This window comes from Hemitrygon akajei, chromosome 30, assembly GCF_048418815.1.
Source record: "Hemitrygon akajei chromosome 30, sHemAka1.3, whole genome shotgun sequence".
NCBI classification, from domain to species: domain Eukaryota; kingdom Metazoa; phylum Chordata; class Chondrichthyes; order Myliobatiformes; family Dasyatidae; genus Hemitrygon; species Hemitrygon akajei.
In genome coordinates, this window is record NC_133153.1 from 1196851 (window position 1) to 1212391 (window position 15541).

The 15541-nt window shown below is 43.7% G+C and overlaps 1 protein-coding gene across 3 annotated transcripts in view; it reads right to left on the minus strand.

Moving 5' to 3' along the window:
- dnaaf4 (dynein axonemal assembly factor 4) overlaps positions 1 to 15541 on the minus strand; it is a 56960-nt gene that overhangs the window by 25901 nt on the left and 15518 nt on the right. For all 3 annotated transcript variants that reach the window (XM_073032839.1, XM_073032838.1, XM_073032837.1), the window contains exons 2-3: positions 10264 to 10411; positions 10023 to 10156 (exon numbers count right to left, since the gene is read on the minus strand). In XM_073032839.1, the coding sequence (XP_072888940.1) occupies positions 10023 to 10156; positions 10264 to 10411 (282 nt within the window). The remainder of the gene's footprint in view (positions 1 to 10022; positions 10157 to 10263; positions 10412 to 15541) is intronic.

Below are 15541 nucleotides of genomic sequence, written 5' to 3' on the forward strand. Positions count from 1 at the left end.
TTCAAGCATCTGCAGATTTCCTCGTGTTTGCCTCCAATGATTTCACTGTTTCAATGACTCCATATCAGAGAACGTATACAATAAACAACCTGAAATTCTTACTCTCTGCAGACATCCACAAAACAGAAGAAAAACCCCAAAGAATGAATGACAAGAATAATGTTAGAACCCCAAAGCCTCCTTGCCCCTCCCATACACAAGCAGCAGCAAAGCATCAACCCTCCCCCCCCCACTTATTCCAGCAAAAAACATAAGCCTCCCCATCATCCACTATGTAAGCAATAGCAAAGCTCCCGAGGAGACTATGATCTAGAATCCATCAATAGCTACCTTTCGCCCAAGATTTCGACATGCCACACTCTCTCTCACTAACAAGGGAGATAGAGAAATCACTCCTGTCACAAAGAGGAGACCAACAGCTCACTGTTTCGGTGTTACAGTCTGCAGCGTCACTTTTATTTCAAGTTCCCCGATTCAAGAATTGGCAGCAAACTCTCTCTCACCATTGAAAGAGAAAGAGAGAGAGAGTGATCACTTGTGAAGAGGCCTCCAGCAGCTGCACCCGCTGTCTCGATGCGCCGTTTCAGTTGGTGAGACCAGCGGGGAATCGAGCGTCCACAGGGCCACACCCTGAAGGCACATATCTTTCAGGCCGCTCCTGGAGATATTGGGAATGGCCTCTTGTCAAACACTGAGAACAGGAACCCACTGCCGTGAAGAACCTTCATGATTTTATAAATTTCAGTTTGTTCATCCCTCATTCTCTAATGCTGCAACATATAAAGATCCAGAGTGGGCAGCATCCCTCTTTAATTCAGGATCTCTAGTCCAGGCAGTATCCTCGTAAATCTCTTCTGTACCCTCTCCAGTTTACCAAGGCTTTCCTACAATAGAGTGACCAAAATCGTGCACAATACTCCAAGTGCTGTCTCACCAACAATTTATATAACTGCAACATAATATCTATACTTTTAAACTTAATTCCCTGACTGATGAAAGGCAGCAAACAAAATGCCTTCTTCACCACCCTGTCTAATTTTGCAGCTGTTTTCAGTAAACTGCACACTTGTAGAAGTCCTAACCTGATTTGTATGTCCAAAATACATCACCTCACACTTAACTAAGTTGAAAACCATTTGCCAGTCCTCAGCCCATCTCCCTAACCAATTAAGATCTCTTTACAATTCATCATAGCCTGCTTCAATATCAACAGGATCCCTAGTTTAGTATCAGCAACTACAGCATCCATATCATGTATGTTCACATCCAAATTATTTATATAAATTAATATCAGAGGTCACAACCAATGAGCACTAGGCAGCCCACTATTCACAGACCACCAGTTGGAGAGTCAAGCCTCAGTTTTCATACTCTACTTCCTATTGTCGAGTCAATTCTGAATCCACCTTGCTGGATCCCCTTAAATCCCATGAAACCTAACCTTCAAGATCAGTCTGCTGTGTGATATCTTATCAAAGGCTTTACTATAGTCCATTTAGACAACATCTACTGCCCTATCTTCTTTTATCCCCTTAGTTACATCCTCAAAAAACTACTTTCCTACTTCATTTCTTGAACTTTTTTGCATACCAGGGGAATTAAAGGTTACAGGTAGGTGCAGACGAATCCATGGCCAGATCAGCCATGATCTTATTGAATGATAGAGTAGGACCGACGGACCAGATTGCCTACTTCTGCTCCTATTTTTTATGTATGTTCAAAGGAATAACATTTTCCACCCTCCAATGATCTGGTATTACTCCAGTGGCCGGTGAGGAGGCAAAAATTATCGCCAAGGGTGCAGCAATCTCTCCTCTCGCTTCCCGTAGTAACCTGGGGTATATCCAGACCAGCCCCTTTATCAGGTACCTCCTATAATGGTTTTCTGCTGCTGTGACCCAACTATTTCAAGGTTTGACATAAGGTGCATCCAGAGATGTCCTTCTGCACTCACTGTTGTAATGCCTGGTTATTTGAGTTACTGTCACCTTCCTGACAGCTTGAAAACCAGTCTAACCGTTCTATGACCTCTCTCATTACGAGGGATTTTCATTCACAGAACTGTCACTCACTAGATTTTTTTTTTGCACTATTCTCTGTGAATTGTTGTGTGCAAAAATCCCAAGAGATCAGCAGTTTCTGAGATACTTAAACCACTGTTTGGCACCAACAATCATTCCACGGTCTAAGTCACTTAGATCACACTTCTTCCCCATTCTGATGTTTGGTCTGAACAACAACTGAACCTCTTAACCATATCTTCATACTTTTAAACACTGAGTTGCTGCCACATAATTGGCTGAATAGATATTTGCATTAATGAACAGATGTACAGGTGTTTTGAAACTGTTTTGAAAAAGGTCCTGCACTTCCTCTTTCTTGAAATCAACATATTCCAGCATATCAACCTGCTTTATGCTGTCCTCACAAACGCCAAGTTCCCTCTCACCGGTGAATACTGAAGCAAAGTAGTTATGAAGGACCTCTGCTAGGTCCTCCAACTCCTGGTACACACATCACTCCTCTCCCTGATCACCCTCACAACACTCATCCTCCTATTCTTCACATACATGTGCAATGTCTTGGGATTTTCCTTAATCCAACTCAGAAAGATCTTTTTATGCCCGTTCTAGCTCTCCTAAGACCATTCTTCAGCTCCTTTCCGGCTAATCAATATTAGGGAAATATTGAAGGATGTGCCAATCAATATTAGAGAAGCTGTAGTCACCCATGACAGCAACCCTGTTATTTATGCACCCTTCTAAAATCTGCCTCCTGATGTATTCCTCGGTGTCTCCAATGCTATTGGAGGATCTATAGAATACTCCCAATAGAGTGATTACCATCCACACTGACTCAATAGACAATAGACAATAGGTGAGTAAATACCTGGTTCCTGCCTTGTCCCCATATCCCTTGATTCCCCTATCCATGAGATACCTATCTAGCTCCTTCTTGAAAGCATCCAGAAAATTGGCCTCCACTACCTTCCGAGGCAGTGCATTCCAGACCCCCACAACTCTCTGGGAGAAGAAGTTTTTCCTTAACTCTGTCCTAAATGACCTACCCCTTATTCTCAAACCATGCCCTCTGGTACTGAACTCTCCCAGCATCTGGAACATATTTCCTGCCTCTATCTTGTCCAATCCCTTAATAATCTTAAATGTTTCAATCAGATCCCCTCTCAACCTCCTTAATTCCAGCGTGTACAAGCCCAGTCTCTCTAACCTCTCTGCGTAAGACAGTCCAGACATCCCAGGAATTAACCTCGTGAATCTATGCTGCACTTCCTCTACAGCCAGGATGTCCTTCCTTAACCCTGGAGACCAAAGCTGTACACAATACTCCAGGTGTGGTCTCACCAGGGCTCTGTACAAATGCAAGAGGATTTCCTTGCTCTTGTACTCAATTCCCTTTGTAATAAAGACTAACATTCCATTAGCCTTCTTCACTGCCTGCTGCACTTGCTCATTCACCTTCAGTGACTGATGAACAAGGACTCCTAGATCTCTTTGTATTTCTCCCTTACCTAACTCTACACTGTTCAGATAATAATCTGCCTTCCTGTTCTTACTCCCAAAGTGGATAACCTCACACTTATTCACATTAAACGTCATCTGCCAAGTATCTGCCCCCTCACCCAGCCTATCCAAGTCACCCTGAATTCTCCTAACATCCTCATCACGTCACACTGCCACCCAGCTTAGTATCATCAGCAAATTTGCTGATGTTATTCTCATTGCCTTCATCTAAATCGTTGACATAAATTGTAAACAGCTGTGGTCCCAATATCGAGCCCTGTGGCACCCCACTAGTCACCACCTGCCATTCTGAGAAACACCCATTCACCGCTACCCTTTGCTTTCTATCTGCCAACCAGTTTTCTATCCATGTCAATGCCTTCCCCCCAATGCCCTGAGCTTTGATTTTACCCACCAATCTCCTATGTGGGACCTTATCAAATGCCTTCTGAAAATCAGTAGCCAGTCCCTCCACAATGTCGTCCCCTTCTGCAGCTGTGTTTAGCAGTACCACTCCCCATCCCTGTTCTTTTTGAAACATTTAAACCCCGGAATATCCAGCAGCCATTCCTGCCCTGATGACAGTCAAGTCTCCATAATGACTGCAACATTATAGTTCCATGCAGTAAGTTCATCATCCTCGTTCCTGATGTTTCTGAAGCCGGCTCTCCCGTCCATTCTGCTCTCCAATGTCCGCTCCCTGGACAATAAATTGGACTACATCTGACTCCAACGAAATACTCGGCAGGAGTACAGAGTCTGCTGTGCGTATGTTTTTATAGAAACGTGGCTCACTGATGGAATTTCGGATGCCGCCGTTCAGCTGGACGGGCTCGCTTTGTTTCGAGCAGACAGGGATGTAGCTCTCTCCGGTAAAACTCACGGTGGTGGCTTGTGTGTTTACATCAACACTGAAATTCTGTGCTGGTTTCCAGATACTGCTCATCGCTAGTGGAGTTTGTGGCTGTTAGATGCAGACCATTTTATCTGCCATGGGAATTCACCTCTGTCCTTATATTCGGTGTGTATATTCCCCCCAGCACTAATGCTAAGGAGATGCTCTGTGAACTGTTCGGGGCTATTAGTGAACTGCAGAACGCACACCCTGATGGACTGTTTATTGTCGCCGGTGATTTTAACCACGTGAACCTTAAGTTAGTGCTCCCCAAATTCCATCAGTAAGTGGACTTTACAATGAGGGGGGAGAACGCATTGGAGCTGGTTTACACAAACATCCCCGATGCGTACCTGGCAGAGACCTGCCCCCACCTCAGTTATTCAGACCACATCTCGGTTATGTTAATCCCAGCATACAGACCGCTCGTCAGGTGCTCCAGAACAGTTCAGAAGCAGGTGAAAACCTGGCCAGCAGGAGCCATCTCTGCTCTTCAATATTGCTTTGAGAACACTGACTGGCACATGTTCAGGGAGGCTGCAACCGATGGCGACTCTACCAACTTAGAGGAGTACACAGCATCAGTGATCAACTACATCAGCAAATGTATTGATGATGTTACTCTGTCCAAGACCATCACTATACACACTAACCAGAAGCCATGAATGACCGTGGAGGTGCGTGCATTACTGAGGTCCCGCGACTCCGCCTTCAGAGCAGGCGACAAGACAGCTTTAACAACAGCAAGGGCCAAACTGTCCCCAGCCATCAGAGGGGCAAAGCGTGCACATGCCCAGCTAATCCACAGTCACTTCCAGGACAGCGGTGACACGCGGCACATGTGGAAGGGCATCCAGGACATCACTAATTACAAGACAACATCACCTGACTGTGTGGGTGATGCCCCCCTCCCAGATGCGCTGAATAACTTCTACGCCCGGTTTGAGGTGGAAAGTAACGTGGCGGCAAGGAAGTCCACCCCTCCTACAAATGACCAGGTGCTGTGTCTCTCCATGGCCGACGTGAGAAGAACCCTGTGCAGGGTCAACCCACGGAAGGCTGCTGGACCAGACAACATCCCTGGTAGAGTGCTCAGAGGATGTGCAGACCAGCTAGCAGATGTTCTCACTGACATCTTCAACACCTCCCTGAGCAGCACCACCGTTCCAACGTGCATCAAGGCCGCCACCATCATCCCCATGCTGAGGAAGTCTTCAGTGTCCTGCCTAAATGACTACCGTTGCACTCACATCCATCATCATGAAGTGTTTCAAGAGGCTCGTCATGAGGCATATCAAGACCCTGCTGCCCCCCTCACTGGACCCCCTGCAGTTTGCGTACCGTCCCAACCACTCAACAGATGACGCCATTGCCATCACCCTCCACCTGGCCCTAACCCACCTGGATAAAAAGGACACGTACGTTCGAATGTTGCTCATAGACTTCAGTTCAGCATTCAACACAATCATCCCTCAGAAACTGATTGGAAATCTGAGCCTACTGGACCAGAACACCTCCCTCTGCAACTGGATCCTAGACCTCCTTGTCTGGATCGGGAGCAGTATCTCCAACACCATCACACTGAGCACGGCCGTGTACCCAGGGCTGTGTGCTCAGTCCACTGCTGTTCACTCTGCTGACCCACGACTGTGCTGCAACACACAGCTCGAACCACATCATCAAGTTTGCCGATGACACGACCGTGCTGGGTCTCATCAACAAGAATGACGAGTCAGCTTACAGAGAGGAGGTGCAGCGGCTAAAGGACTGGTGCAGAGCCAACAACCTGTCTCTGAATATGAACAAAACATAAGAGATGGTTGTTGTCTTCAGGAGGGCACAGAGTGACCACTCTCTGCTGAACATCGATGGCTCCTCCATAGAGATCGTTAAGAGCACCAAATTTCTTAGTGTTCACCTGGCAGAGAATCTCACCTGGTCCCTCAACACCAGCTCCATAGCAAAGAAAGCCCAGCAGCATCTCTACTTTCTGCAAAGGCTGAGGAAAGTCCATCTCCCACCCCCCCATCCTCATCACATTCTACAGAGGTTGTATTGAGAGCATCCTGAGCAGCTGCATCACTGCCTGGTTCGGAAATTGCACCATCTTGGATCGCAAGACCCTGCAGCGGATAGTGAGTTCAGCTGAGAAGATCATCAGGGTCTCTCTTCCTGCCATTATGAACATTTACACTACACACTGCATCCACAAAGCAAACAGCATTATGAAGGATCCCACGCACCCCTCATACAAACTCTTCTCCCTCCTGCCGTCTGGGAAAAGGCACCGAAGCATTCGAGCTCTCACGACCAGACAATTTAACAGTTTCTTCCCCCAAGCTATCAGACTCCTCAATACCCAGAGCCTGGACTGATACCTTACTGCCCTATTGTCTTGTGTATTATTTATTGTAATGCCTGCACTGTTTTGTGCACTTTATGCAGTCCTGGGTAGGTCTGTAGTCTAGTGTAGTTTTTTTCCTGTGTTTTTTTACGTAGTTTAGTCTAGTTCTTGTACTGTGTCATGTAACACCATGGTCCTGAAAAAACGTCTCATTTTTACTGTGTACTGTACCAGTAGTTATGGTCGAAATGACAATAAAAAGTGATTTGATAAAAGGTGACTTGACTTGATAAAAATAGACACATTTCAACCCATCCCACTGACTGCAAATTAGCTTTATTGACTTCTGCCTACCCTTCCTTACAATCTCGCTACACGCTGCATCTACCTGTACACCAATTGCCCTATCCTCTGACCCATCAGTGTGGTTCCTCTCCCACTGCCAAACTAGTTTAAAACCACCCTAACAGCTCTAACATATCTGCCTGCAAAGATTTTGGTCCCCTCAAGTGTAACCCGTCCTTTTTTACTAGTCCTACTTTCTCCAGTAATGGTCCCAATGACCCACAAATCTGAAATCCTGACCCCTGCACTAATTCTTCAGCCACACATTCATCTACCAAATCATCCTATTCTTATCCTCACTGATGTGTGGCACATGCAGCAATCCAGCAGTTACTATCCTTGAGGTCCTATTTTCCAGCTTCCTATCTCTCTTCAGGACCTCATCCCATTTCCAACCTATGTCTTTGGTACCAATACTTACCACAACTTATGGCTGTTCACCCCCCCCCCCCTTTAGAATTCTATGGACCCAGTCAGAGAGGTCCCTAAACCTGGCACCTTGTAGGCAATATACCATCTGAGAGTCTCTTTCAGGCCCACAGAATCTCCTGGCAGCTCCCCTATCACCACTGTACTCCTCAAAACGTTATGATAGGTACAGTCAGCAGCCACTTTATTAAGTACACCAGCTCGTTAATGCCAGGGTCCCACAGACCTAGTCACTGCGATTTTCCCCTGGTAGGTCATATCTCGCCCCCTCCCCAACAGTATCCAAAGTGATATACTTGTTATTGAGGGGAATGGCCACAGGGTTATTCTGCACTAGCTGCCTATTCCCTTTCCCTCTCCTGACTGTCACCCACCTACCTGCCTCCTGCAACCTAGGGGTGACTACCTTCCTGTAGCTCTTTCTTATTTTCCCATATGAACCGAAGGTCATCCAGCTGCAGCTACAATTCCCTAACATGGTCTGTAAGGAGCTTCAAATGGATGCACTTCACATAGATGTAGTTATCAGAGAGTCTGGAGGTCTCCCAGAACTGCCACATTTGACATGAAAAACACACCACTGACCTGGAACCATTAGCCTAGGCCTAATAGAGAAGGAAAGAAATGAACTTGCCAGAAACTTACTTTAGCCTCTGCCTCTTGAGCCAAAGCTGCAAGCTCTCCACTAACACCAGCCCATTCACACCATGGCCACTTCCACAATGGCTTCTCTGCTTAAGCTACACTTCTTTTCATAGACCTTTGCCAAATACCTAATAAATCACAATATCTCAAGCCTGCCAAAACATTTTGAAAGGTTCTGCCCATATTTTAAATCTCGTACTCAACTCACTCATCTCCAAACAAGCAACTGTTTGTGATATCTCAAGTCTACCAAAAAGTTCTGAAAGGCCCAACTCACGTTTTAAATCTCATGCTTATCTCAACCACCTTCAAACAAACAACTGCTCGTGATATCTTTTTATCTTCATCAAGGGGTTCATTCATATCCAGCTGCCTAAAAGTTATGTACACTTCCTCTTTCCTCCTTACCAGAGCCCTGAATTTGGTATGTCTATCCTTATCCCTAGCAGAAACATACTGCCATTGGACTCTTAAACTGACCCTGTTAAAAGCCTCCCACTTGCCAACTGTTCTTTTACCTTTAAATAGTCACCCAGTCACCCCCAGCTAGATCCTGTGCTCCAGTTTAGGATATTCACCTCTGACCCTAGTCTACCTTTTACCATAACTATTTTAAAACTAATACAATTATGGTCATTAGACGCAAAATGCTCCCCAACCACCACTTTAGATACTTGAATCGCCTAAGAGGAAATTCAGTATTGCTCCTTCTCAAGTAGGTTCCTCTATACATTGTGTGAGAAAACTGGCTTGAGTGCCCCATCCATCCAGGCCCTTTAGCACTACCCTACTATTCACACAACCATGTGCAATTTCTCGAACCATCTGCAGACTACTGGGGGGGGGGGGGGGTGTGGTCTATGATATATTCCTTCCATGGTGACCATCACTTTCTTATTTCTAACTTCTACCTAATGGCATTGGTTGATTCCTCAACAATATCCTCTTTAAGTAATGCAGTTATATCCTGCCTTAGCAAAAGAGGTAACAACCCCTCCCCCCACCACTCCTACCTGTTTCTCTGTCACGTCTACACTCCAAAAACATCAATATCCTGGAACATTGTGCTGCCAGTCCTGCCCGTCGCTCAGCCATCTATCTGTAATGTCCACAATATTGCTGCAGTCCCTAAAGGAAATCCACATTACTCTGCCTTACCTGTTAAGCTATCTGTATTGAAATAGGTGCAACTTAAAGCAGTGGTTCTGTCTGCCCTTTTACTATAACATGGCTATCCTGATTGCGAGGCTTACACGTTTTGGTTGCTGTACATAGTCAGTCTTTTCACTGACTTCACTCTCTCAAGTCCCACACCCCTGCCAATCGTATTTGTATACTCGCTGTTGGGATATTGGTGGCCCTCTGGTACAAGTTCTACCTGTCCCTCTTGTACAGGGCACCTCTACCCCAGAAGAGATCCTAATGATCCAAAATCCTGAATCTATATATATGAATAAGCTCACATAATATTAAGTTCAAAAATCTGACATTCATTCCTACAAGCAGTAGAACTAGTTTCCACTCTCTCTCTTTTTCCCACTCTTAATAACTGTTCTTTCTTGGCAGAGCTTTTGTTGCAATTCATTACAATTCTGTGCAGGTATGGTTAGTACAGTTAACGATTTTTGTGTACTTTCCAACTTATGAACAAAACCGACTTTATGGACTTCTATAAAAACAGTGACCATTTGTTATCCCAGGTTGGCCTGGAGTTAAGTTGTATATTTTATTCAAATGTTAAGCAAATTAGTAGCTTTACACAAATTCCTTGCCTGACTCCTTCTGCACCAACATACATGTTCAAAATGAAAAAAAAATATTTAACATGTTTAATAATAATCACCTTCATCATTTTTTCCAATGAGTATTTCTCATTTTCTCGCTTTTTAATTGCTTTTTCTTTTGCAGCTTCTTGTGCCTTCACTTGAGCAGCAAGAATGGCTCTCTCTCTCTTCTCTTGCAACTTTTCCTTATTAACTATCAAAGCAAAACCATTCAGTTATCATATTTCAAATAATCAACACAGCTGTTGTATTCACACTCTAAAGTCTACGTGAAGTTAAAACAGTTAACACTTTCCTTACCTTCAGTAGTTATAAGTTGTTCCCACATTCTAGATTCTCTTTTATGCAAGGTGAAGATGACAGCACCATTTCCAAGCTGAGCTGAGCTTTTCGATTCATCAATAGAAGCATATAGCAGCACTTCAAACAGAAATGGAGGGAAGTTCACCTGTTAAAACAAACCATATATCACTAGCTGCAGGCTGCAATTAACAACTGCACAAAAGGAATCAAATCCTTCATTCCTATCAAAACTAAAAACACAAATTAAATACATTATCATGAAGCAGTCCACAATTGAATATGGCAAGACTGTTCTTAATAAATTTGACACCATACAGAACATAGCAGCCTATTTGATAAGCACTCCATCTGCAACCATTCACTCAGTTCTCCACCTACACATAGTAGCAGCAGTTTGCACCACCTACTGCAGCAGCTCACCAAAACTCCTAGGACAGCACCCTCTAAACCTATGACCTCCACCAGTTAAAAAGACAAGGACAGTAAATATATGGGAACACCAGCACCCCAAAGATTTTCTCTGTGCCAAACATCATTCAGACTTCCTTTACTGTTGCTGGGTTAAAATTTTGTCATAGTACTGTGGGTATACTGATATCGCAAGGACTGCAGCTCACCATCATCATTTCAGGGGGCATCTAGGGACAGGAAATTAAATGCTACCTCAGCCTGTGAAACCCACATCCCTTGAATAAATATAACAAAAAATACACCAGTAGTATCCTTAAATGATTTGGAGATGAGTAATGTAATCATATTAAACTCAGATGAATGACTCAAATATAAAAGATCAAATACTGGTTTATGATCTGGCTTGACTATTGAAATCATTAAGATCATAAGACATAGGAACAGAAATAAGTTACTTGCCCCATCAAGTCAGCTCTGCCATACGATCATGGCTGAATTATTATCCCTCTCAATCCCATTCTCCTGCCTCTCCATATAGCCTTTGATGTTCTTACTAATTAAGAACTTGTTGACCTCCGCTTTAAGTAGACCCAATGACAGCTGTCTATGACAATGAATTCCACACATTTCCTGCTCACCAGCTACAGAAATTCCTCCTTATCTCTGTTCTAAAGGAACATCCTTGTATTCTGAAGCTGTGCCTTCTGGTCCTAGTCTCACCCACTGTTGGACCCTCTCAAAGTCCATTACACCTTGACCTTTCAAAATTAGGTTTGATAGGTTTCAATGAGACTCCCCTCATTCTTCTAAATATTACCGAGTACAGGCCCAGAGCTGACAAGCATTCCCCACACATTAAACCTTTAATTCCAGAGATCATTCTCATGAAATTCCTCTAAACCCTCTCTAACACCAGCATATCCTTTCTTAGATAAGTGGCCCAAAACTGCTCACGATACTCCAAGTGACTCATAAAGCCTCAGCATTACATCCTTGTTTTTACAATATATTCGAGTGCTCTTAAAATGAATGCTAACATTGCAATTGCTTTCCTTACTACTGACTCCACCTGCAAGTTAGTCTTTAGGGAATCCTACACAAGAATTCCAAAGTCCCTTTGCACCTCTGATTTCTGAAATAGCTCCCCATTTAGAAAATAGTCCACACTCTTATTCCTTCTACCAAAATGCATTACCATACACTTCCCAACACTGCCACTTCTTTGCCCGCAGTCTCCTAATCTGTCCAAGCCCTTCTCCAGACTCCCTTCTTCCCCAACACTGACTACCCTTTCACCTATCTATGCATCGTCTATAAACTTAGCCACAAAGCCATCAACTCCACCAGCCAAATTATTGACGTATTGTATAACGTGAATAAGAAGTCTCAATACAGAAGCCTCCAGATCTCCATTAATCATCAGCACCCAAATGGAAAGGCCCCCACCCCAATCCCATTCTTTGCCTCCTGCCAGTCATCCAATCTTCTGTCCATGCCAATTTCTTTTCTGTAATACCATGGACCCTTATCTTGATTTGCAGCCTATGTATTGTACCTTGTCATAGGCCTTCTGAAAACCCAAGTAAACAAAATCCACTCAGCACACAGAAAATGCCGGAGGAACTCAGCAGGCCAGGCAGCATCTATGGAAAAAAGTACAGTCAACATTTCGGGCCGAAACCCTTCGGCAGGACTTGCCGAAGTCAGTCCAACATTTTGAGTGTGCTGCTCGAATTTCCAGCATCTTCAGATTTTATCTTGTTTGTCAAACAAAATCCACTGACTCTTTTGTCTATCCTGCCAGTTATTTTCTCAAAGAATTCCAACAGATTTGTCAGGCAACATTATCCCTTAAGGAACTAAGCCTATTTTATCATGTCCCTGTACCCCGAAACCCCATCCTTAATCATGAACTTCAGCATCTTCCCAACCATTGTAGTCACAGGTTAACTGGACTATAATTTCCTTTCTTTTGCCTCGCTCCTTAATGAGTGGAGTGATAGTTGCAATTTTCCAGTCATCCAGAGCTATTCCAGAATCTAGTGATTCTTGAAAGATTACTCCTAATGCCTCCACAATCTCTTCAGTTACCTATTTCAGAATCCTGTGGTGTAGTTCATCTGGTCCAGGTGTCTTATCTAACTTCAGACCTTTCAGCTTCCCTAGCACCTTCTCCTTAGTAATAGCAATTACATTCACTTCTTCCCTCTGACACACTCAAAGTTCTGGCATATTGCTGGTGTCTTCCATAGTGAAAAATGGAGCAAAAAACCTAGTGTTTGTCTCCTATTTCTTTGTCCCCCATTGGACATCTCTGGCATCATTTTCTGGTTGTTCGATATCCTCTCTTGCCTTTCTTTTACTCCTTATATATCTGAAAAAAAAATTGCTGTCCTCTTTTACATTATTGGCTAGCTTACCTTCATATTTCATCTTTTTCCTACTTATTGCTTTTTAGTTGCCTTCTTTTGTTTTTTTTAAAGCTTCCCAATCCTCTAGCTTCCCACTATTTTTTTCTATATTGTATGACCTCTCTTTTGCTTTTGTCTTTCACTTCCCTTGTCAGCCATGGGTGCGTTATCCTCCCTGTAGAATCAAGTTTACACATTTATGAAATAAGAAAATGTATGTGAAGTTAATTTGTAGAGAACACGTAAAGGAAGACAGAATAGTAGAGGGACTTTTCCCCTTCTCTTAGATAGATAGATAGATAGATAGATAGTTACTTTATTCATCCCCATGGGGAAATTCAACATTTTTTTCCAATGTCCCATACACTTGTTGTAGCAAAAACTCATTACATACAATACTTAACTCAGTAATAATATGATATGCATCTAAATCACTAACTCAAAAAGCATTAATAATAGCTTTAAAAAAGTTCTTAAGTCCTGGCAGTTGAATTGTAAAGCCTAATGGCATTGGGGAGTATTGACCTCTTCATCCTGTCTGAGGAGCATTGCATCGACAGTAACCTGTCGCTGAAACTGCTTCTCTGTCTCTGGATGGTGCTATGTAGAGGATGTTCAGGGTTTTCCATAATTGACCGTAGCCTACTCAGCGCCCTTCGCTCAGCTACCGATGTTAAACTCTCCAGTACTTTGCCCACGACAGAGCCCGCCTTCCTTACCAGCTTATTAAGACGTGAGGCGTCCTTCTTCTTAATGCTTCCTCCCCAACACGCCACCACAAAGAAGAGGGCGCTCTCAACAACTGACCTATAGAACATCTTCAGCATCTCACTGCAGACATTGAATGACGCCAACCTTCTAAGGAAGTACAGTCGACTCTGTGCCTTCCTGCACAAGGCATCTGTGTTGGCAGTCCAGTCAAGCTTCTGGTCTAACTGTACTCCCAGATACTTGTAGGTCTTAACCTGCTCCACACATTCTCCATTAATGATCACTGGCTCCATATGAGGCCTAGATCTCCTAAAGTCCACCACCATCTCCTTGGTCTTGGTGACATTGAGACGCAGGTAGTTTGAGTTGCACCATATCACAAAGTCCTGTATCAGTTTCCTATACTCATCCTCCTGTCCATTCCTGACACACCCCACTATGGCCGTGTCATCAGCGAACTTCTGCACATGGCAGGACTCCGAGTTATATTGGAAGTCTGATGTGTACAGGGTGAACAGGACCGGAGAGAGTACGGTTCCCTGTGGCGCTCCTGTGCTGCTGACCACCGTGTCAGACCTACAGTCTTTGCCTGTTCTATTCTCCCCTACCATTCTGCTTGCTTCCCAACTCTCTTTGGCCTATCCTCCATTTCTCCTCAACTTTCTCTCCCCCTCCTATTGATGTGAGCTAGCCATGGTTATTAAGAGACTAAGTAAAGTTTTAGGTCAAAAGAAAAAGTACATGTTACCACAACAGCACCAAGATTGAGGAAATTAGAAAATTTTGTAATTCTGTCAAGTAGGATGAGGACATTGAAAAGAAAATGGGAAGTAAAATATACAAGTCTGTTATCAAGAAAAATAAAAATAAGTTGCAAGAGTTTCTATTACATATATCTAAAAAGGAAAAGATTAGCTAAAATTGTGGGTACCTTACAAATAAGAGAAACTGCATTGCTGGATAAGGAAATGGCAGAGAAGTGCTTTGTGTGTGTTTTCAGAAAGATGCAACTTCCTAAAAATACTAGAGAGAAACCGGACTAGAGTGAATGAGAAGCTTAAGAAAATTTCTGAAAATTATTGGATTGAACCATCATAATCCTATAAGACTTAATGACCAACACCCTTTGGTTTTGAAGGGGGTAAATAAGGAGACCGTGATGCACCAGCTGTCTTCCAAAATTCCACAGAAATGATCACACAGATTGGAAGATAGCAAATGTAAGTCCACTATTTAAAAATGAAAGAAAACATGGAAAATATAAACCAGTTAGCCTGACATTGATAATAGAAAAAAATGCTGGAATCAATTATTAAGAAAGTGGGCACATGACATTTGGGGAGAAAATGAGGTTCGGGAGGATTAACATGGATTTTGGATGTGTATGGGGTGTGCAGGGAGCGTAGCACCTCTGGTGAAAGGGTTTGTCATGTTCATTCCGGGGCAGCTTACTCACCTTTGGTCCCCACCAGGCACTCATCTCTCCAAACTAACCGTTTGCATGAGATAGCAACCACACCCCTGTTTACAGCTTCGACATGGGGGATAAACCAGGTGGGGGTTGCTGGACAGCCTCATACCCTGGAGAGATAAGGACGCACCTGGCCTAGCATGTGAAGTCAGCTCCAGCACAGGTGGTAGATGAGATCAACACTATGATCCAACAGCCAGGAAGGTGGTTCTGCAACACTTTGTGAAAAGCGAAGGGCATGAAGAGGCACAGAAGTCATGGTCATCCACTG